General features: G+C 43.0%; 2 protein-coding genes across 3 annotated transcripts; both read left to right on the top strand.

Annotated features, from left to right (window-relative positions):
- Positions 1-1,371: 1,371 nt before the first annotated feature.
- Positions 1,372-19,793, top strand: LOC124257707. 2 transcript variants are annotated; one of them, XM_046691836.1, is made up of 3 exons: positions 1,372-2,825; positions 2,958-8,731; positions 19,662-19,793. In XM_046691836.1, the coding sequence occupies exons 1-3, from the start codon at positions 1,378-1,380 to the stop codon at positions 19,673-19,675; spliced, it is 7,236 nt and encodes a 2,411-aa protein (XP_046547792.1). In that variant the 5' UTR covers positions 1,372-1,377; the 3' UTR covers positions 19,676-19,793. The 2 variants fall into 2 exon arrangements, with proteins under 2 accessions (XP_046547792.1, XP_046547791.1); XM_046691835.1 differs by having other exon boundaries at positions 1,372-8,731.
- LOC124257709 (apical junction component 1 homolog) lies at positions 19,673-23,452 on the top strand. The gene has a single exon (XM_046691837.1). The coding sequence runs from the start codon at positions 19,815-19,817 to the stop codon at positions 20,973-20,975; it is 1,161 nt and encodes a 386-aa protein (XP_046547793.1). The 5' UTR covers positions 19,673-19,814; the 3' UTR covers positions 20,976-23,452.
- The last annotated feature ends 356 nt before the right edge of the window (positions 23,453-23,808 follow it).

The raw sequence follows: 23,808 nt of genomic DNA on the forward strand, positions 1-23,808 counted from the left end.
GACATGGATTGCCGACAAGCGCTTGCGAGTTAACACCACCTGGATCATCAGAGCCAACGCCGGGACTCAGGTGTGCATGAAGCCACTGCAACCATGGACGAGTTATTCGCGACAAACACGGGACCACCGGCGACCGCTGGCGATGGAGCGTTTGAGAGATTTCTTACAGCAGCTATTGCTGCTATCATTACTATTATGTTCTCATGGAGGTTACTCGCTACGGAGGAGAATGTTGGGGTGGGGAAGGTGCTGTGGGTGGGGCCCCTGTGTCCGTGGGGAGGGAAGTCCCCAAAGTTGTCATGAAGAAAGCCATTAAAATGGCAAAGGCTGCTGGATACACAGAAGAAAGTAAACAACTGGAAAAGGAACGGGGGCTCAGTGAGGAAGGTAAGAAAGATGATATAATCGGTAGCGGCTCAGGTATAAATACTGTGACGTCACCTGACCTACTTAGTGAACAGCTTATTACGTGCTGGGAAGAGAGGCCAAGATTAAATGACGACGAGGAGGGACTGTTAGAGAGGACAGAATTAAAGGGGCTCTCTACTGAGGCAGATATGGATCTAGGGGTTAACGGATTTTCCAGGGGGAACCCAGAATATAGGGACATTCTTGATGACGACAGGTACCGTCCCTTTGAAGGAGGGGCGGAGTTCGGGGACAACATTGAACCACGTGAATTAGATTCCGACGAGGAAATGTATTGTGGCACAATGCTTGAAACTATAATGGAGGAAGATTCGGATGACATGTGCAGCACCAGTACAGGCAGTGATGTCGATTCATTAGGGAGGACTGGGGAGTTTGGGTACTATGAGCTTAACGCCGAGGGGGATTATGAGGGGGATCATACTGAGGAAGGGGGTTGCACGGTGCACGTGATGGAGGATGGGTCTGAACTCAGTACTAATGTGATAACTATTGCTAGTGGTGCTACATGGCACGTAAGCGATGAATTCGGTGACAGTGTTTCGTATGACGAGACAGATATTGCTAGTTCTCGTGGGGGTGCAGACGACAGTTATGATGCGCAGAGAAAGAGTGCGCTGCTTCCGGGTGATACAGCAGACGATAGCAATTCTGATGGTAGCGACGAGTCTGTGGTAACTGTTGTAACTAGGCAACTATCTGAGGAGAAAGAAAGCCCTATAAATTCACAAGAATTCAAGCTTTACAAACACAGGCCAAATCGAAATTGTCCCCGTGAGAACACGCGCAACAAGTCAAGTTTTAAATGTTTCGCCCGTATCCGTTCAGTCCACTTTCCAGGCCTTACAACCCGATGAACCGTATCCGACTGACGATCTACACTCGCCCGCTACCACATCAGGCATTGACGAGGGCTTACAAACTGAAAATTATGCAGAAGCAACCGATATGCCGTCACCTTCACAGGACTCAGGGATCTATTCGATTGAAACTCGAGTAGACAACGAGCAAGTCCGCGGATCGCTCGAGGGTATTGACGAACTTGAAGAAAAGTTCGATATCAACAGTAACGTTGATCCAAGTGCCAAAGAATCAGAGAATAATAGTGCTTCCAGGAATGCAAGCCGTGTGTTGAACATTGAGACAGTGAATAAGGAATCAGTGGAAACTGACGGTTCTGTAAATGAGAATGGAACGAGATTGGACATTGTGTATGGTGACATGAGTGGAGGAGATGATGTGCCTGATTATAAGGATGCCTATGTTTCGTCAGCTGTTGAAAAAACACCTAAAGGGTTTATTTTCTCTCGGTTTGAACTGGAAACCACCGACTACGAGGAGAAGGTGTATACCACAGACAGAGCAACTCACACAGTTGTGGCCAAACTTGTTGCAGAGGAGAAGTTTGTTCCCACCGAGCAGACTGATGCCGATATTCGTGAACAGTTTGCAAATCTGGGAGAAGGGGACAAGATTGAGACATCACCTCGGACATTTGCAAAGGCTGGTTCGTCTAGGGAAACAAACATTGATGAAAACTTTGAAACAGATTCTGGGAGTCGACCTCTTATTCTAAGGCCTGATTCACCAGAGAAGAAACGGACGCATATAGCTACCGAATATAAACAAACAAACATTGCTGACCCTATGGGCGCTACCGAACGCCTTCAGCGCAACCAACATGAAACAAATATTGATGATCATGATGTGGTTAGATATCAAGACGCAGCAAGCCATGAAACAAACGGAATCACAAAACATTCATTAACTATGACAGGGTCTGCTGCTCCTCCCGAGAAGTTCCTAAGGATGGATAAGACGGATGGGTCCCGGTCCCATCGCATTGTGCCACTGACTAAGGAGACTTCTGATGCTGACAGAGTGATGAAGGCTGATGGAGGCAAATCTCGGGAGACAAACATCGGCGATACAGCAAGCATGGCTAAACGACTTTCATCCATCAGCCAAGGGGAATCTCCCCCTGAGAAAATACTGAGAATCGGCAGCAGCAAATCTCTAGAGACTCTTATTGATGACAGTAAATCGTCAACGGCTCATTCAGGCACAGACAAAGGTCAAGGTCAACTCGGAACAGAGAGAACGTTGACGTTTGTCACTGAATCCCGGGAAACAATAACAGATGCGAGGCATTCTTCCGAGTCTACAATGCCCCCCAAGCAGAGCCAAGAAACAAACATGGTAGAAGACAGACACCATATACCACAGACGCAGTCACGGGAAACGTTGATTGATGACCCCAGTGTCTCCTACCCTAAACAAGGAACTAGTAGCATCCACAGAACTGTGAATGTGCAAGACAGTGGTCATGGGCCCCGTGAAACACTTATTGATGATGTAGCTAGCACAGTGTCGCAAGAACTGAACACAAACAGAACATCTAAAGAGACACTCATTGATGATGTTCCAGCGCCCAAATTCCCCACTTGTTTACAAGATCGATCAGGGCAGAAAGAGACATCCAGAAGTAGGGAAACAGTGATTGATGACGTAGTCATCACAAACAAAACATCTAAAGAGACACTCATTGATGATGTTCCAGCGCCCAAATTCCCCACTAGTTTACAGGATCGATCAGGGCAGAAAGAGACATCCAGAAGTAGGGAAACAGTGATTGATGACGTAGGCATCACTGTGTCGCAAGAACTGAAAACAAACAAAACATCTAAAGAGACACTCATCGATGACGTCCCAGTGCTGAAAATCCCCACTAGTTTACAGGATCGAACAGAGCAAAGAGAGACACCCAGAAGTAGGGAAACAGTGATTGATGATGTTGGTAGTACGTCAACTACTAGGTTTATGAATTCAGCACCGATGACAGTTAAATTTCCTGCATATGGATCACGGGAAACACTGATTGATGATGTAGTTCCACAACAGATAGACGAGAAAATCGCCAGAGCTGAGTCCCGTGAATCATTAATTGATGAGATAGACATGGTGTTGTACGGACGTACTGACTACAAGATGAAGCCCATCGAAGTGCCACACGACATTCCTTTCCCTGATAGCGAACCAAGTCAGCAGATCTGGAAACCATCCCATGAAACAGTAGACAGTGGGTTGTTTTCTCATGGTGGACATCGTGAAACCCTCATTGATGATCCAGCTGTTCCAAGCATAGGGCTTAGTAAAGGATCGTCTGTAAAACAGGATACCTTCATGCACATTCCCGGAACACGGGAAACCTTGATTGATAATAAGCGTTTCACATCAACTGAACACAAGTTTGGCCATGCAGGAGTTACAGACATGACTGATGGGACATTGAACGTTGGGACACCAGGAATATATGAAACTAACATTGACGATGTGTCTGAAATAGTACTTCCTGAAAGAGTCTTGAACATAGATCAGGAAAATGTGACACGCTTCAGGAATAGAGCTTCCTTAAATCGAGACGGAAGCAGTGAAGGGTTGGATGAGAGTAATGGAAATGAACTTGATAAAAGTTTTGGTGATGTCACAAACAGAAGTGAGGACATGCTTGACGATGTGTCTGCTGACAAGAAAAATGATGCAGTCCATGAAACAGAGATTGATGCAGACGAAGATGAGGAAGAGTGGGTAGTAGATGAAGTAGTGCAAGACTTTACTATTATGACAGGGCCGGAAGGTCAGAAGAGTTTCATTCCTGGAAAGATGGAACACAGGATTATTCACGTATCCCCAGAACACATACCAAGCTTGCCTGAGGCTTCACAACCATCTTCGGATCCGACAGCCCAAACCTCACCTCAACATGTACAGACGCAGCAGCCCCAACAGGGCAAGGAAACAGAAATATCAATGGAGCCCATGCTGTCAGACAGGCCAACTCCGAAGCCAAGAAGAAGCCTGAGGTCAGAAAGTGGATTGGCAGAATCACCAGCTGCAGCTGATCATCACATGACTCCACAAACTACACCCCAGGTTGATCGTGACGGCAAACTGCACTTAGATGCAATAGATGAAGTGTCGTGGAAGCCATTAAGTGATTCTGTAAAGGCAGAGAACTCTCCTGCAGCTGTGAGAAAGTTTGTCATGGAAGATGTGATCATATCTGGCTCCCATCTCATCCCGCACCCAAGAAGACAGGTTTACAGCGAGGCTGACAAAAGTAACCCACTTGTTGCTATAAACTCTGGTGACATGGGTACCTATGGTACCAGGTCGAACCTGGCCCATCTTAGCAAAGACCTTGAATCAGAGGGTGACATTGACTTTGACATATTTGCCGGTGGTGTTAATGGTGCAGATGGTGTTGGCACTGTGATAAGGCCTGTGTCCGAATCTTCACCCAAGCATGGGGGAGAACAAGCAGTTGCTGATGGCAACGAAAGCCCAGATGACTCGGGTTTTCCAAGTCCGGATGTTTCAAGGCAGATATTGGAGCAGTTCAAACGATCCAAGAGTGTGGAACATCTCCGACGTAAATCATGGGGTATGGTAGAGGATGAGTCAGTCTTTATGCCCATGCAATCCAAGAAGCCTGACTCTCCAGTCATGTCTTCACCTGTGCAGAGTCCGCCAATAATTCCAGATTCCCCAGTTGTTTCCCCACCTTCAATGGCGTTTCTCATGTCCAAGAAAGGATCAAAGAGTGTTCCAAACCTTGCTGGAATTGACGACTCGCCTTCCATCAAAGCACCTATCTCGCACACAAGAGAATCGGCAGCGATTGCTTCATCTCCAATAGTTCAAATGACACCAAAAGCTGGTGCTTCGCCACTTACCAAGAAACCATCTCGCTATACTAAGAAGTATTCAACAACTGCTTCATCTCCTGTGATAAAAGCTGCTGCCAAGGCGAAGGCTTCAGATTCCCAGCAAACAACACGCCAGGTCATACACACGGACATAGATGACGTGGTGGATTCGGCAGCAGCTTCAGAAACAGCACAGCTCTCAACTGCAGGACCTATGTCAGCCTCTGTTGAAAAGAAATCTCCTTCTGAGACAACATTTTCGGCTGGAGTCGAGTCATCTCCTGTGATATCCCAATCGCCTGTGATAACCCAATCTCCTGTTCCCATGATACCTGCATCACCCATGATAAAACAGGCACCTGCTATAGTTCAGTCTCCCACAGTTCAGCTTCACAAGACTGAAACTAGATCGTCAGAATTTCAACAGATTGATCAGTCCTCTGGTGTGACAATCTCAAAACGAGTTGAAGCAGCTCCTATCATATCAGCGTCACCAAAGATAGAAAGTCCTGTAATTATTAGTTCTCCTTCAGTGCAGATGACCAAGGACATGAGATCGTCCCAACCTGTCCACGCTCCTCCATTGATAGAAGAATCTCCTTCCATTCCAATATCACCCACAATTAAGGCCTCAGAACGCATAGACGCGTCTCCATTTATCAGCTCTCCTTCAGTGAAGACAACCATGGACATGAGATCGTCTCAACCTGTCCACGCTCCTCCATTGATAGAAGAATCCCCTTCCATTCCAATTTCGCCCACAATTAAGGCCTCAGAACGCATAGACGCGTCTCCATTCATAGAAGAATCTCCTTCCATTCCAGTGTCACCAGCTATCAAATCATCAGAACGAATAGATGCTTCACCAAGTATTTCTTTCCCAACACAATCCTCAACGATTCCACAATCTCCTACTCTCTCGTCTCCTTTGATCCCTGATTCACCAGTGATTCCCACTTCACCAACCATTCTACAATCACCGTCCTTGTCAGCACCGACAGCAGTACTTGCCTCGCCTACTGTTTCCATTCCAGACTCGCCAACAGTTTCAATGACCACTCCGCCAACTGCAGAAGACACGTCTTTCGAAGACCAATGGTCTTTTGGAAGCCAAAAGAAGCACAGATCTCTTAAGGAGATTAAGAGAAAATTCTCCAGCAAGAACTTTAAATCTATGCAAATGCCACCCACACCAAACATCGGACAGTTTGTTGTACCTCACAAATCGGTGCTCACAGCCAGATACAAAATCAACGCTTACAGGAAAAGGTTCCTTAGTGAAGGCAATCTCCTGGATGATTCCGAGAGCCAACTCAATGACCAATTTAATGAGCACAAAGAATCCCTAACAACAAAATACAAGTCCCCTCGCCGCCCGGGACAGAAAACCCCAAGCAGTTACCGCAGTCAGGATAACTTGGAGAGGTTCACTTTAGCCTATCCTAACTTCTTTTGGGAAGATTCAAGTGAAGGCAGACCTAGCATCGATGAACTTCACAAAAACTGCATTTTTACCCCAGAAGGCAGAAAAGATATTATGAACAAAACACTTTCAATTGAAAATTTGTCATTAGATCTTGGCGCTCATTTGAGACGCTATGGCTCAGTGACATCCTTATATGAGACTGACATTGATACGGGTGAAACATCTGAAACAATACCCTTCCCTGAAACTGATCTAGACCTTTGGTTCTCTTTGCAGCATCCAATAGAACGCGCTGTCAGTATGACGGACCTACGCAGTGAGCATTCCCACCGGATAGGGACAGGAAAGGGGAGATTTGCGCATCGTAATGTACCTAAGTCAAAGAGTCTTCAGACTCTTGAAACTAACCTCGATGATGAGGAAGATGAACTTAAGCGCGTACCATCAGTACATGAACTTCGTGTTACCAAATCCCTGTCTAAGTTAAATATACCAGACTGGTTTAAGAACTCTAGCCTATCTAAGAGTGGTAGTTGTATGTTAAGGCATGGCTCCACATCAACAATGTCCTCATGGGGCTTCAACCCTAGTCTGACATCATCTCCCTGCCCCTCTGTAACATCAACTGGAAATGTGGTTATCAAAACCCGTGTATCCCCTTCCAGTAGTATGAGACTTTTTAAATCCCCCAAGTTTGCCTCAGTACCAACCTTACCCAAAACCCCAGAAGAGAGACTACCTAAAGCACCCATTAAACTGCCTAGCGAAATGTTAAAGAAAAATGACAAACCAAAAGGTTTGGAAAAAATCCCAATAGTGCCTTTTGCTCAAATTAGGGCAATGTTTGAAGCCAAAGCAGCTAATGAACGAGCTAGAAAGAAGGACAGTGCAGTGCGCCAAGACTCCGTGTCATCAAAAGTTTCAATGAAAGCTGCGAGCCCTGTGCCTGTAGTGACTGTGTCCCCTAGTGAAATTGTTCTTCTTGAAAGTAGCCCAAAGCGACCAAGGAGTCCCCCCGTTATTGCCCCAGATCAAGCTAGAATTTCATATGCTCCAGTACTACAAAAGGGACCTTCAACAAATGCAGGAGACACTTCTCAACCATGGAGGCGACCACTGAGTCCGAGTACTGTAAGTCCTGTAAGTCCTCAAATGGGGCTTAGTCCCACTGAAACCACTATTCCTCAGAGAACTACGAGCCCGTTAGAATCAGCTGGTTCTCATGGATCCACAAGTCCCACGGCATCCACAAGTCCTCAAAGGCCCCTCAGTCCTGCTGAAAGCTCAAGTCCTAGATCAATTAGTCCTCTTGGACCATTGAGCGGTCCAGAAGATGCAAACAGATCGTTTAGCCCTTCAGACAGGATGCGACCAATAAATCCAGACGGTCCTCATAATCGGTCCATGAGTTCCACAGGATCTATGAGCCCTCCAAGGTCAATTAGCCCTGGGGGGATTCTCAGCCCGAGAGGATATAGTGCATATGGCAACAACGAGCAGCCAGCTAGCCCAGACAGCCCCCCACAAAGTCCAGTCGAAAAGGGTGGACCAAAGGGCATCCTTGGCCCAACAGTGAGATTCGTAGAGACAGAGAAAATAGAAGTTAAGGATAACAAGCCTACAAAACCATCTGGTAAAAAGACAGACTTTTTCAAACGTTTGCAAGTGTTCCAACGGCCCGACAAAGATAAGAAAACCAAAGCCGAAGACTCATCGAAATCCCCACCACAGAAACAGGTACCAGCCTCCAAGCTCAAATCTGCGTTTGAACCCTTCTCACGGAATTCCAAATCTATAGAATCTGCCCCAACAATTCAAGCCCCAAACTCTCGAGCAGTCCCTAAATCTCCCACGCGCACCGAAGCCGAAACCCAACTAGTGGAGGAAGCACCCGTGTTACAATCACCCAATTCACAATCTATAGAGTCCGCCCCCACCCTAAAAGCACCTTCCCGTATGGCACCAGAGCCCTCAAGGAACTCAAGTGAAATTTTCTCAAACGATCGCAATTCTCATACTCGGCAAGAGCCTCGCAATGGGGCTTCAGAGCCCCCGGCGAGTCCAGTCAGGGTAGGTAATCCCGGGCAGAGCCTGCCCACGCCTGTGCTAACACCCACACCATTCTCTAGATCTTCAACGTCTGAAGAACAGAAACGAAGCATGAAAGGTAAGGTCTTGTTTTCTATATATTTTCACAGAACAGATAAAGTTGTGGTCAGTTGATAGACCATATGTAAATTACATAATGGATATTGATTCTCTTTAATCTCACTTGTCCTATTGTCTTTATGTGGTATATGCTTCTTTGCACATGCTTTTGTCTGAGATGGAGGTTTGTTAATATTGTGGTTATGTTTTTGTCGTAAAATCAGCTCATGTACTCCCGGGTGTGTTTCTAGGTTTGTCGAGGACCCTTATCGTGCTCTTGGGTTTCAGTGAGTGAGTATGGTTTTACGCCGCTTTTAGCAATATTCCAGCAATATCACGGCGGGGAACACCAGAAATGGGCTTCACACATTGTGCCCGTGTGGGGAATCGAACCCGTGTTTTCGTCGTGACGAGCGAAAGCTTAGACCACTAGGCTACCTCACAGAACTCTCTTGGATTTTATCACAGTGGTAAACGTCTGAGACGCATCAAACCCGTGATGTTCCAGGTTAGAATTGATCTTCAGTAACCCATGCTTGTCGTAAGAGGCGACTAACGGGATCGGGTGGTCAGGCTCGCTGACTTGGTTGACACATGTCATCGTATCCCAATTGCGTGGATCGATGCTCATGCTGTTGATCACTGGATTGTCTGGTCCAGACTCGATTATTTATAGACCGCCGCCATATAGGTGGAATATTGCTGAGTGCGGCGTAAAGCTAAACTCACTCACTCACTGAGACGCATCAATTCGGATGCTCCTCTCGCTGATACCACTTGATATAACTCTGATTGCTAAAGTCAGCATTAAACCCAAATCACTCACTCACTCGTCCATTGAAGCATTTACACTGTGACGTTCACCATCTTCCAACAATGGAGGTTCTAAGATTAACTTTCTTAATTCGATCTGATGTTTAATTTTCTGCCTCAGTCGCGATAGGGCTGCAATACTGCCGCTGTGGCTGTAAACATTAACTCACTCACTCTCTAATTTTCTGCCATGCTGAAATGGTCGCATCTTTCAATTACTGAGACTTCTCAGTGTTCATTGTGAGATTTGAATATCCCTGCTATGACCTTTGACCTTCTGAAACATGTGACAACATACTGCAGTCATGACAACTCTGAAAGGTCTGTTAATTATGATGTACCCATGTGGATGAAACGTAAATATCAAATTACATCTCACCTCAGACTAACAGTAAATATGCGGTGTACAGAACTATGGGTTTGTTAAGACGCCCTACTCGAAGTGCTCCCGCCATCCCTTGTATTGTGAGCCTAATGCGAGTGAGTGAGTGAGATGGGTTTAACTCCGCTTTGAACAGTATTACAGTTATATCGTCGAGTATCAGTAGAGTGTGGGAAGACAACGATGTCGGCCTCGAACGTCAACCCCTGTCTTGAAACCTATGAGCACGGGCATGGAGCTGTCAAACCTAGAAACATAGACGAGGTAGACCGGAATTCGAACCCACCTTCATTAAATACTATGCACTGCTTTATCAGAACAAATCGAGAAAGCTGAAGTGCCTATTACATATTTTATTTTCGAAATTCTTTCACTTAGCTTCGCGTTTTCAAGGTGTTTAAGTGTATTGAGTGTACATTCTGAGAGCATAGCTTCTCTAGTCTAAAGGCTTGGTATACACATAACACTATACAGGTCTTTAATTCTCATTAGCAGTGAAATCAGGATAAGATGTGCTAGTTTTCATCTGCAAAATCAAATTTGGAAAATGTATTTGTTTTTCCTTTTAGATGTATATTTCAAAGAGCCTATTTTGCAAAATAAGCATAGCAAAGATATACAATTCATTATTACAATGGCATAAATATTTCCTGCGTAGAAATATTAATGAACATCAGTGCATATTGTCAGTGTTTGTTCAGCTGTTTTTGTTGTTGTCAATTAATGTGATCAAGCGTGGAAACATTCCTATTAACCAATACAGTTGTGTGGTTAGTGAATGTCACGATCTGGCTAATTGCAATTTGAGGCGTGTGATCTTCAAGTCGCTAGGTAGTTACGACTGAATGGCTTATGTCACCAGAAATACGAATCAAATTTTATCCAAGTTCATTTTTTGTTCGATATCTCTTCCAACAACTGAAAAATGCTAAAATATTGCATTCGTTTTCTCGGTGTGCAGTCAGTATTGGATCCAGATGTCTTTATCTGTTGTTAAGCTTTTAGGACTTTGAAAATCATTTTCGCGATACAAAACCTGACATAATGTATTTTTCTGATTTGAGTACATGCTGTCTCTGTCTATGAATAGACCGCGATTAACAGCGAATTTCATCTAATATGAAAACCATGAATCCTAAAACGGTGACTGGATTCCATTGTGTTGTGGAACGGGTTCCAAGATTGTACATGGACATGTATCCAAAATCACAGGCCCTTTAATTTGTGATGCACATCTCATTAACTTCCCATAGATTCTGACCAGTTGTTTTCTATGCCAGCGTCCTTCCTCTATACCTCTGCTATAACGCCACTGCACGTTACACACTACTGCCAAACAAACCACGGAAGCATCTCGTCCTGACACTTGCATAGCTGGACCTGCTTAACGCGTGGAGTCGGGTGGATGGATACACGTGAGGACGCGAGTTAGGAATGGTCTTCAGCTAACCATGCTTGTCGTAAGAGGCGACTAACGGGATCGGGTGGTCAGGCTCGCTGGCTTAGTGTACCAATTGCGTATATAGATGCTCATGATGTTGATCACTGGATTGTCTGGTCCAGACTCGGACTATTTACAGACCCGCCGCGATATAGCTGGAAAATTGCTGAGTGCAGCGTCAAACAACACACAAATAGTCGGGGTGGAAGGTTTGCTTGTGGGGCAGTCGAATATAGCGCATTCACAAATACGACTGGAACCATGTAAATCACGAACTGTGTACTCGCGCCACGCACTGTTCCGCTGAAATGTTCCGTTTACACTCGGAAAACCTCGTGTCCAAAATGCGGTGCTTCTGTGGTTCGTTTTGCAGTAGTAGCTAGTATGTAGTACGTCGCACGAGCCCCGGTCCTGCATGTGGAAGGTAGGTATATATAACTGCAGTAACTGGACATAGGATGCCTTGTAAGTATCTAACCAATCTATTTCCTGAACCCCAAGTAATCTCAAGCTGTGCAGCCGCTGATGTATCTGCACCATGGTGATGGTAATGGCAGTGCAAGGTGTCGCTCGCCCTGCGGCGTCGTGGAACGGCCTACACGACGTGAAGTAGGGCTGACGTCGCATTCAAGATGACTGCACATGGCAACGTGCATGCACGTGTTTATTTGGGATAAGTCTGGTGTTATAGCGAGATAACACCGAGATACCATGCCTCAGTTTAAACATAAATAACCCAATAACAAACAGTAAAATTACTCGGAGCCGACCGGTCCCTGTTTAATTCCCGTCATATCTTGCGCCAGGAAGGGCAACAACAAATAGCATGTTTTAGCGTAATGCGGTATGCCGGACCCCACGTCCTGCTTTCTGGTCACGCGGTTTAGCTTTATCCACTAGACAACAGTGTAGGCATCTCGATGACATAATAACCGTGTATACTAGATTATATAATTATATGACTAATAAATTGAATCAACATCGACGTAATAATTGTCACAACCACAACTTGTAAATATACGAATAAGTAAATAATGTTAAGAGCATTCTGTGTTTATAAAGGTTATCGCATCTCAGTTCTATTACATGACAAATACCCCGGGCACATTCGTCACTAAAGCTTCGTTTTCAATCGAGTTTGCATGTCACGACTGTGCAATCACATTAATCTGTTCATCTTGAAACGAGATCATATCTTGTTCTCGATTCACCTTGTTTTGTGCCGTTTCAAAGTAGGCTATAGTGTATAAGTAATATACATATTTCTCTACCCAGTTTTAGACACCCCATTCGCTCTTCACGATAAACCTGCGTTCGATTCCCCACATGGTTACAATGTGTGAAGCCCATGTCTAGTGTCCCCCGCCGTGAAATTGCTGGAATATTACTAAAACTTAACTCATTCACTCACGTGTACTTTCATTGTGTTACTGGTTGTGGATTTCAGACATGAGTGAGTGAGGGAGAGCAATAGGACAGATTGGGATGATGACATCACTTCTGAAACGACATTATGGCGCGGACGAAACTATGAAACGAAACGAAACGAAAATTCCGCGCTCATTATAAAAATACAATAGAGATGCACAGGATGGGCGTGGATGAATTATTAATTACTTCTGATTTTCATTATTCAACTGATATATGATAAACAGAATCAGACGGTCACAGTGAGAGACTAGGCAAATAGCATACTGGGCTTCATTACTATAAAATAAGCTGTAACGGTTTCTCGTATATATTACAATATCCAAATAAAACCAGATTACAGCAGTGTTTGACAGTGCATGGAATAAGATAAGTTATTTAAAAATGAAAAACTTTAATCAGATAAGTTTGTCTCAGAATGAATTCTTCACATAAGTCCAGAACATCGATTGTATATGCATCTCGGCACAGCGTGACATGTGTGTAATCAATGACGTGTGTATACTTCGTGTGTATGTGCAAACACTGGCATACAGCCACAACCTGCATCACGAACATTTGTGTTTGTTCAGAATCAGTTGCAATCTGTCTGTCTGTAGGCAGGGCACATCGTATCGTGTTTGAACAATAATCACAGCGGATCATCAATGTGAAAATAGCTCGAGATACAGCGCTATCGCCCACCATGAGCATGTGTGGCAGCTTAACCACATGTACGCTGAAACCCCGATATAACGCCTCGAATATATTGTTGAACAAATTATTTGGATGGATTATTTGTTTAAGGACCTCCATCAGTCTTTGCTTATATGCCATGCGCTTTATAACACTTAACCGTGGATTCATCAGTGATCAGTGATTCATCTGGTGGTCAGGCTCGTCGACTTCGTGGACATTTTGACGTATTTTGTCACCTTACACGTCCTAAATGCATGTTTTTCGTTTGAAAAATAGAAATATGTTTCTTTTTCACATGGGAATTCTATTATGGGGGTCTGTATTCTCCATGTGGGACATTGTCGTGCGTGAAATAGAATGGATATATCAGTATGTCTGTCGGAAACTACTGACACATCAAAACAGATCGCGACAAGAGTTGGTCTATGGGCATCGTAAATACACGTTTACCAGAATGGCCTAAAGCGACGGAATTTGCTTTGCAGAGTTGTGTCTCTTAACTGTGCTAGGATCTGCTAATCATAGGTTTTGTTCAACAAACACTTGTCACTTTATTGCAGTAATATGACCGGTTCATATTGTTTTTCCGAATGACCAAACGTTCACATCGCCTGTTATCCCAGTTCTGTGGTGAGAGAGGGGTATTTCCTATGACATGTCAAGGTACAATATAATTATTAGGGGGGCGGTGGGGTAGCCTAGTGGTTAAAGCGTTGGCTCGTCACGCCGAAGACCCGGGTTCGAATCCCCACATGGGTACAATGTGTGAAGCCCATTTCTGGTGTCCCCCGCCGTGATGTTGCTGGTATATTGCTAAAATCGGCGTAAAAAACAAACTCAGTCAGTCAGTATAATTATCAGGTCACCAAAACAGAATGCCAGGCATGCACTTGTTGCTCCTTGCGTACAATACGCAAGATACGCCCAATGGATACTTTAAAGGTAGCTCAAAACATGAACATTAACTTTGTTTAGGAATAATAAAACTAAAGTCTCAAGCCTTTGTTACTGACAGACAACGCTGTATACACAGGACAGGTAGTTGTGCGGGGCCAGGTGATTCATGGCTGGGACATGTAAATTACACCTGGCAAATATGTCAGGAACTTTTATCTTCTGACAATGACCCAATTTCGATACAGGTGTAAAACATTGCCGATACCTGCTGGGAAATAGGTAAAGAGACGCTGTGTGTTATTCTAGATGGCTGTAACTACTGGTTCACATCTTATGATAGATATAAAGAGCGATTGAATTGTGTTTTGTGCCGCCTTTAGCTATACTCTAACAATACCTCGGCGGTGATGAGGGCGGGATACCAGAAATGGATTTATTGGATTTCACTCAATGATATCATATGGGGAATAGAACCCGACCTGTAGAACGCTTTCCACAAGGCTATTTCGCCGTCGATATGAGATGTATAGGTGCAGATGACCCAATTGGAAGGGTACTCAAGTAACTATTGCTACTAGGCGTTCATGTAATATATCATTTGATGACCATTTTCGGTTTCTGTAGAAATAAAGTTGAACAAAACGAAGTGTATTTCGTAACAGACTTCAAACATGAGGATAAATGCTATTTCATGTCGGAATGTGTGCTAAGCGGTGATTACCTTGTACACTATACATATACACCTCTGAAGATCCCGGATCAGAGTTGGTCGTCGTTGTTCGCTCACATATTTAACGGACCCGTGAAGATCCGGGGTCGAATAGGTCTTCAGCAAGCCATGCTTGCCACAAAAGGCGACCATGCTTGTCGTAAGAGGCGACTAACGGGATCGGGTGGTCAGACTCGCTGACTTGGTTGACACATGTCATCGGTTCCCAAATGCGCAGATCGATGCTCATGCTGTTGATCACTGGATTTTCTGGTCCAGACTCGATTATTTACAGACTGCCGCCATATAGCTGGAATATTGTTCAGAGCGGCGTAAAACTAAACTCACTCACTCACTCACTCACTCACTCACAAATTAAACGAGAGCATGTGGTAGTCCCGTGTTTCAAGCATTTGGTGTTCAAGGTTCGACTCTATAGAGGTAACATGGTGTAAAGGTTGTCTCAGCCTATACGTGTTTGCCTTCCGAATTGAGCGAGAGAGTATAGTTTTTATGCCGCTTTTAGCAATATTCCAGCAATGTCACGGCGGGGAACACCAGAAATGGGCTTCACACATTGTACCCATGTGGGGAATCGAATCCGGGCCTTGGGCGTGATGATCGAACGCGTGCACCACTAGGCTAACAACAAACACACACACACACACACACACACACACACACACACACACACACACACACACACACACACACACCAAATTGAAACAGGATTCATATATTATCGAGATAAAACCCCGCATATGATTATATGATATAACAGTATAGTATAACAGGAAACTTTTGTTGACATATGAGGTGATTCAGTGGACTGGTGTTTCAGGCTCGGTGGCTTGACTGGCGTCTGTAAATAATCGAGTCTGGACCAGACAATCCAATGATCAACAACATGAGCATCGATCTGCGCAATTGGGAACCGATGACATGTGTCAACCAAGCCAGCGAGCCTGACCACCTGATCCCGTTAGTCCCCTATTTCGACAGGGCATTGTTAAAGAACAATTCTATCCCGATCTTCACGCGTTTGAAAACTAGGGTGTGCCAAGTCGACCCGCTCAACATACACGCCTCTTGCCCTTATGACGCAACGCCATTGCAGCAGTCAAACATAAACCTGTATCTGTTTATAAGCACAGATTGTTAATACAGTTTTTATTACCCAGACAGGTGTGTACATGTCCCAAGGCACGAAGGAGTTGCTGACAGTATCACATGACAATCTAGCGCACTTGCACTGTAAGCACTTCGAGAGGAACAAAGTGTGGTCTGATTCAGTATTGAACACACCTGGTTAACTTGTTCTCAGCTACAGCGTGGGGCGTGTTATTGGATTGTATGTATATTGGTTTCAGTTTCACAGTGCACCTACACACAAACACAAGCTCTATGCATGACTTGTTTTTAAAAATTACAGCCTGGAAACACGGAAACAAAGTTGTCATAGCAACTACAATGTAGTCATATCAACCGACTTAATGTTGAATGTGCATTTCTTATAAAATAGAAAAGAATACTATTGAAAAAATACAGTTCGCTCGACATTTTAAACTTTACGATGTTTATAAAGGGCTTTTCGTGAAATTCCTCAACCAAGAACTAGGTACAGTGTAGGGGTCTCTATAACGGCCTTTCGCTCGAGGAGCACACAGTTTCTGGCATGACGTGTCATAACATTGCGATTAACGCTATGTGGTATTATTCATACTGATATAAGCCGACCGCCTCTCGTTCTTTGGCTGGAAGTATTCACGGCCGGTCATGCGAATCTTTCATTGAATACGCTAACACTAACTGCAGTCAGGGCCCAGGGCGATACGACTGTACCAAGTGATGTGTCAGCAAGTTTGTTCAATCGTTAAGAGGCTTTTGCAAGCGTCATTAACACCGCGGTATATCGGGGTGATTGAATGAATTGATGAGAAGGTCGATGTGTTTGGTTGCATATCCAACGGTTTTCAACACGTGTAGAACATTCCTTTGACTTTAGTATTCCGTTAGAGAGAATAAAATTCAAATTTAAACCATTTGCGTGAATGGATACGGGATATTGAATTTATTAATACACGAAGTGTAGACATTGTGTGCCTTTGTGTGGAGGACTATATATGGCCTCGTAAACATACATCGTTATATAACGTTATTATAGATAGATGTTCCGAGTATTGCCACTGACAATATAATTAAAGTACATTACTCATGTTCGACAACAGCGTTAATGTAGCGTGTGACATAACTGAAATATATTCAGCCTGTGTCATCATTAGTGAATATAAAATGTACAAGCTAGCGACTGAAATACACACCGACAGGTGTTGGAATCAGTTGAGCAGTAACGAACATTGTAATATCTATACAACCGAACAATTACATCCGATATCTAAATAAAAATAATAATAATCAATTAAAAAGTGTGGGACATTTTACCAATGATGTGTTGTAACAAACATTAACAGAGATCAAACGGATTCACGTTAGGCCACATAAGAATAAAATCTTTTTGGTTTCACATTACCACTCGAACTTAACATTTGGCCCGACCCTATTTTTTTATATTTTGTTAATATTTTTGCACTCGTAAATGTGCGTGTATAAAGCCTGCAGGCTTCCGAAATTCGTCTCAGCTTGCGGCATTACAGGTTTTCGACTAAGATTGTATAAGTTCTTTGAAGTTGTTCCATAAAACTTACTTTTCCTTAACATTGTATAGAAAATCAGAAAAAAGTATTAAAAGATAAAAATAAAATCCACTCTACCTACCCATTTAAAAAAAAAGAAAAACTGATGAGAAACCAGAAATATATTTTATGTGGCCTTATTTGTGATGTGTACATAACATGATAATTAGATAAGAACCTTTGTCCTGTACAGGAAGTTCATCTATAAAGACTGCTGGTAACATATGATACTGTTATTGCAAACGTTATTCAAACGGAAACCAAACAAACATAATCCGATTATTTGCCATGTGTTTGTAACACAACATTATAATATAGGGACACACCTTGTCCTCAGCAGGTAATATATCGTTACGGCCGCTGTAAACACGTGACAGTGTCACATGAATGCACGCCAAATCTTAGGTATAAATATTTAGCCTTTAGGTCGGCTTTGGAGATGTAACATTTTAATGCAGGCTAGGTTATTTATCGCGTAGCCAGATGAATAGTTATGTATGCCTGAGGCGGAGATTTATGGTTCTGTAATGGATTTCCACATCATCGCGACAACTATGCTGTCAGGCCGACTTCCGGCGGCGTCCGTCACGTCCACAGTGAGCCTGGTGACCAGCGACCGTGACCTCGTCACCAGCACGTGTTTCTAATGCCGCTCGTGTTATTAACTCACAACGCCGTGTTATGAACATATTTTCTTGAAGTATAAGACTTTGTCGTGAACATAAACGTATGTTTGGAAGATATAGAAAGATAATACACCTGAAAATATGTTAAGCACCAGTACCACTTTCGGATATCTCGTAGTTTCTTATACCTGTTGAAAATAGCTGCTGATGTTATTGATGTCGATAGGTGTGAAATGATTGTTTGGATGCCAGCTGTCCGGCTGGGACAAGCTGACTGAGGGTGTCTCACCTTGGTGGATGTGCTTAGTCAGCAGTAACAGCTGTCTGTTGCCATGGTTACAAAACATTCGCAAAAATTGTCTTTATGTAATTAATTTATGTTAATGTAATTCATTATGGTTACGTTACTTAGAAAGCAAAGAAAATGTTTGTCAGATAATTAATACAGCCTTCGGTATAAGAACATAAGTTGACTGTGACTGAGTTTGGTTTTACGCCGCTTTTGCAATATTCCAGCAACATCACGGCGGGGACACCAGAAATGGGCTTCACACATTGTACCCATGTGGGGATTCAATCGCGTGAGGTTGCCCCACCGCCCGCCACACATGAAAATATATGACAGTTCTAAGTTTCAGGTGTATTATGTGTAATGTGTTTTCTTTCCGATCGCTGAACACGCGCAGTCATGATTATAGATGAAGTAAAATATGTATAATATATTTTGAAGTTGTATGCAAAGATAGTCGATTTTCAAAAGTACTTCTCCAACGCGTCAGAGCTTGTTTGTAAATCTAACGTTCGATGAAAATCCGGGTTCGTTTTCTCACGTTCGTAAAAATATATGAAGTTATTTGTAGTGTTTTCCGTGTCATGTTGTTGTTATAACACATAATATTTGCTCACTCACGAGGATAAATCTGATGGGATATCTTAATTTTGTTGGCCCCGATCCCAGTTTCTGTGACGGTAAACGTGCGTGGTAATTGTTTAATGATTATTATTTTTCATTTAACACTAAACATTTATCCGGGACATGTGACTTTACCTTTTCCATCATGAATAATTTCCCTAGACAACGAAATCATTTTGCAACAATGTACTATTATTCATTGCATGGGTAATGGGTGCATGGTAATGTGTTTCTGCACCAAGTTATTTATCTGTTGTTTTGACTGCATCAGTAAACAGAATAACACTAGTGCCTACTAACATCTCGTACTCTGCTGATGTTTAATACATCCCACTGTTACTCACGTGACCTAAATGTTTATGCTTTCAGAAACCACGGTATAGCGAGGAGGTGTGTGTAGGTACTCGTCACAATCGACTCGGAGATTCCCGTTTGTTTCTGACCTTGGCTAAACATTCCGATCCACAATCGCCGAAACAAGTCTCGTTCGATGATGGCGATGACGTCACAGCTGATGACGTCATGGACAGATCTGGAATTCTGGGAAATGCCAGCGTCGAAGAAGTGTTGGAGGGATTTCTTTCTTTCGGTAAACGCCCAGTTCGTGAACAACTTGTATCGAATCCTGCTGTTTTCGAAGGAAATGGCCACGCATTATTTCCAAGGACTGGATCGGAGGCAGGGTGTAACTATTATTCCAAGAATGGAGAGAGAGATGTATGTGATTTTTCGATTGAGGATTCCGTGTCAGTAAACTGTGACAACCAAGCCTGTGTGAATTCTCTTCCTTTGAAAGAAGCCAAGAAATCGTACAAACTGTGCCCGTATTGCTACACCTACTACTGCAGCAGGCTTTGTAGGAAGCTTGATTTCGAGGCTCATAAACAGAAATGTCACCATAGCAACGTAAACAGCGCGTGCAAACACATCATGGTTAAAATTAACAAAGACCCCAATATGCAGTATCGGTATTCCCGATTAGCCAGATTGGGATATACGTCACATGGTCGGGGGTGTTTGGTTCTGTATATCCCGGACTTGTTTAATGCTGAACGATATCTACACGATCCTGATAGTAGCAAATTTTCTCCAGTTTTCGTGCCTCTCAAAGCTCTCACCAGCTCCGAGAAGTTTGGTAAAATGTTGCCATACGTGATTGACATGTGTATTCAATGTAACCCTGCTGTCAAGTATGTGATGCATGTGTCGGTGGGGGTGGGGTCTGCCTTGGAACAAATCCCCCCTCCCAGGAGTACGGATCCCCTTATCCAAAAGTGCGCCAAGCTGAGTCTCAGCCCAGCTCATGATCTCACGGATCTAGAGGATCATAACAATATCACGCTCCTTGCTGCCTCCACAGAACGAGCAAATGACAGACAAGATACCAGAGAGGCAAGGGAAGCAAGCTTCATGGACATTCAACGGAAGTTACGTCATAGCGGAGTTAACCTACGTCACGAGTTCCCAGACAGTTATAACAAATTGATAGACTTCGTAGCAGACGGAAGAACATTTCCACCTCAGATTATCTCCCCTGTTGACTCCAAATCGGGCGAAGGATTTACCTGTGTCATTGTACCCGAAACGGAAACGGAAATAGAATGGGTGCAGGCTCAAGAGTTCCCACCAGATATAGACCTGTCAACGGACGACCGGTGTCCTACTTCACCAACCTCCCCATAAAATTCTAACCCCGGACAGAGTCTCATTGCCATCCCATATGTGTGCCATGTTGACATATTGTATGGATATATTATAAGGACGTTCATTACGATGTATAAAGGTGCATCTGATCGACGCTTTTACTGCAACGTGTTTTACACTGAAGCTTTTATCTTCCCTGTATTCATTCAGTTGGTTGTGTTTGTGCTAATAGAGCAAAATAATTGTAAATATTGTTGTGAAAGGTGTTTTAGTGCAGCATTTATTATTATTAACTAAGTACATCATACATCCATCCATTTGATTTTATGTTCGGAGGACGGCATTATCAGTGGCATACATAAATTATAAATTAATTTTGGGATAGCCTAGTGGTTTAAGTGTTCGTTAGTTACGTAGAAGACGTAGCAACATTGTGGATATTCTCGTGCACATGGCTGATACTATTGATAAGAAATCCGCGGAAACGTGCGTCCTCGGTGATCACGTAAATATAAATGTTACTTAAAAAGTAAATCACCTCCTTTCCCGAACTATTCTAGGAATAAATGTTTGTTTTTTGTGTTAAATCTTTAAAACCCAAGGGGAACTCTTTTGTTGCAGCAGATGTGTCCTTCTGAGCTGCGGCTCGTCTCACGTCCTTTTGAAAGTTTAATTAACACATGAATCTTGCAGCAAAACGGCTCAGCTCCCCAGATCGATGTCTGTCTGTGGCTAGGTGTGAGGTTCTGTCAGCAAGCATGTACCACCAACTGGTTAACTGCTGTTGTTACTGTTGCTGATAGACCTGAGCCAGTTAGTATTTATGCCTCTTTGTCTGCCGTTTGAAGTAACTAAAGAGTGAATGTCTGTGTTGATTTCGTGATAAATTCATGTTTTTACATTTGTTTTATCGAGGAAGAGTGTTTACCTAAAGTTTGTATTTCATTTAAGAATTGTATTTTTAGTAAAATGTATCGTTCTATAGAATGTTACAGATAGTCTAGGTATGTCTTCTTTGTCAGCGGGGTAACATTAATACAAACGCATTATGAGGAGGTTATCGGTGCTGCAGAATTTCTGAAAAGGTTATGGAGGAAACAGTCAAGATATGGCTGTTGAGGATACATGTATACTGACGGAAAGAAATAAGGTAACACTTGTGGGTGACATGCCGTCCCTGGACACGTGGTAGATACCCCTACCCTGGGGATCACGTCAACACAGTCGATAATGGCATGTCACTGGGTTTTTTTATTGAAGCAATTCGGTAACAGAAATAGCCATCAGTGTGTTGTTACACTGTTATAGGAGAGTTTTATGAAGTTTTTATTATTCCACTTTATACCTTCAAAATTGTGATTATGGGGAAGAAGTGAGTGAAGAAGTACAATGTGTATTTACCAAGTAAATACGACATGTTGCTAGGATACACTAAACAGAAGCGGTACTAGTACACCGTCTACTGTGTCGCAAGCCTCCCACAATGTGTAGCGCATTTCCGTGGACGTTTTGTTTTTTTTTGGTGGGGGGGGTTGTTTCATATCCCGTAAATAAATGTTTTCCTGGCGATTACATCACACATGTTTCAAACACAGTTGTCCAAACATGTCTAATGCCGAGATGCAGATGTCTCTGTCCTAATCCGATCCTATCCAAAATGGCAATATATATTAGTTCACACACGAGGCTCCGATGGTACTAATGGAAGTTTCAGCCATGCTGTCCTTCACCTTCATATGCTGAACTTTGACCCGAAATGCCAATAATTCATTGTGCCTTAATGGTAGTTTTAGCAACCATGTTTTAGCATAACAATTTACAAATTTAGAAGCAGATATATTTACATAGTATGCCAACACTCACTGTATATTTGTGATAAATGGTTTTAAAAAGTATATTTCGTTAAACCTTTGCAGCGGTGGGCTATATTTTGTACATTGTGTTAGAAAATATTCTGATTTGTTTTTATGCAAATAATCTATTGTTTTGTACATTTCTTATGAAAACTACACCGTGCAATACATGTACAGATACAAATAGAGGTCCAGCCAGATCCAACAAACAGATTATTTAGCTAACACGAAATTTGTATAGAGATTAAATGATATAGTCTATACCGATCATTTGCTTTTGTAGGATTTGAATAGTTGAAGAGCTATCGGATTTATGATGAACCCTTCATATGCTGCGCTTTGTAAAAAAATAAGGAATGTTGAAGAAAATATGTACAATTGTATGCCTTGTCCTGTATTATATGCTTTAGGAATAGCTGACAATAATTGAACGTGGATTTGTATTTGAGTATTAAGCATATAGTCATACCTTAGTTACTTTATAGCAATGTTGACTGATTTATGATATGTTTATGTTAAGCGATAAGCAAGTCCATATGAAGGGTTAATCCATGATGCGTGCCTGTGAAATATATTACAATTGATGCCTGACGCAAGTTGTAATTTATTTGGAGCAATGCTATAATTATTGATCATTAATTAAAGAGATTATTGTTTCTTGCCTGTATAATGTTGCACGTTTCTTTCATCGCGTTGGGTCGGTATCCGATAATATTCTGGTTTAGAATCATTCTCTTCCCACAGAGGTTACTCCTGTCATATCTTCCTACGTAACCTCTGTTCTAATACGGCCCTTTCATGGTGTGAGCGTTCAAGACTCGTGATTGGAGGCAATCAGATTTAGTTGTGCAATCAGCGACGTTGTTTCAAAAGTGATCATTCGCAAGGCCTCGGTAATTTCCGTATGCTTCGAGAAAACTAAACCTCTTCCCCTGCGCGATGCGCAAACGTTTCTTTTAGACAGAACTCAGTCATGTTATGGCGGATCAGTGGCGTCTCCATCGCCCTCGTTGACAACG

This window comes from Haliotis rubra, unplaced genomic scaffold, assembly GCF_003918875.1.
Source record: "Haliotis rubra isolate DU_JTF1 unplaced genomic scaffold, ASM391887v1 Scf67, whole genome shotgun sequence".
NCBI lineage: Eukaryota > Metazoa > Mollusca > Gastropoda > Lepetellida > Haliotidae > Haliotis > Haliotis rubra.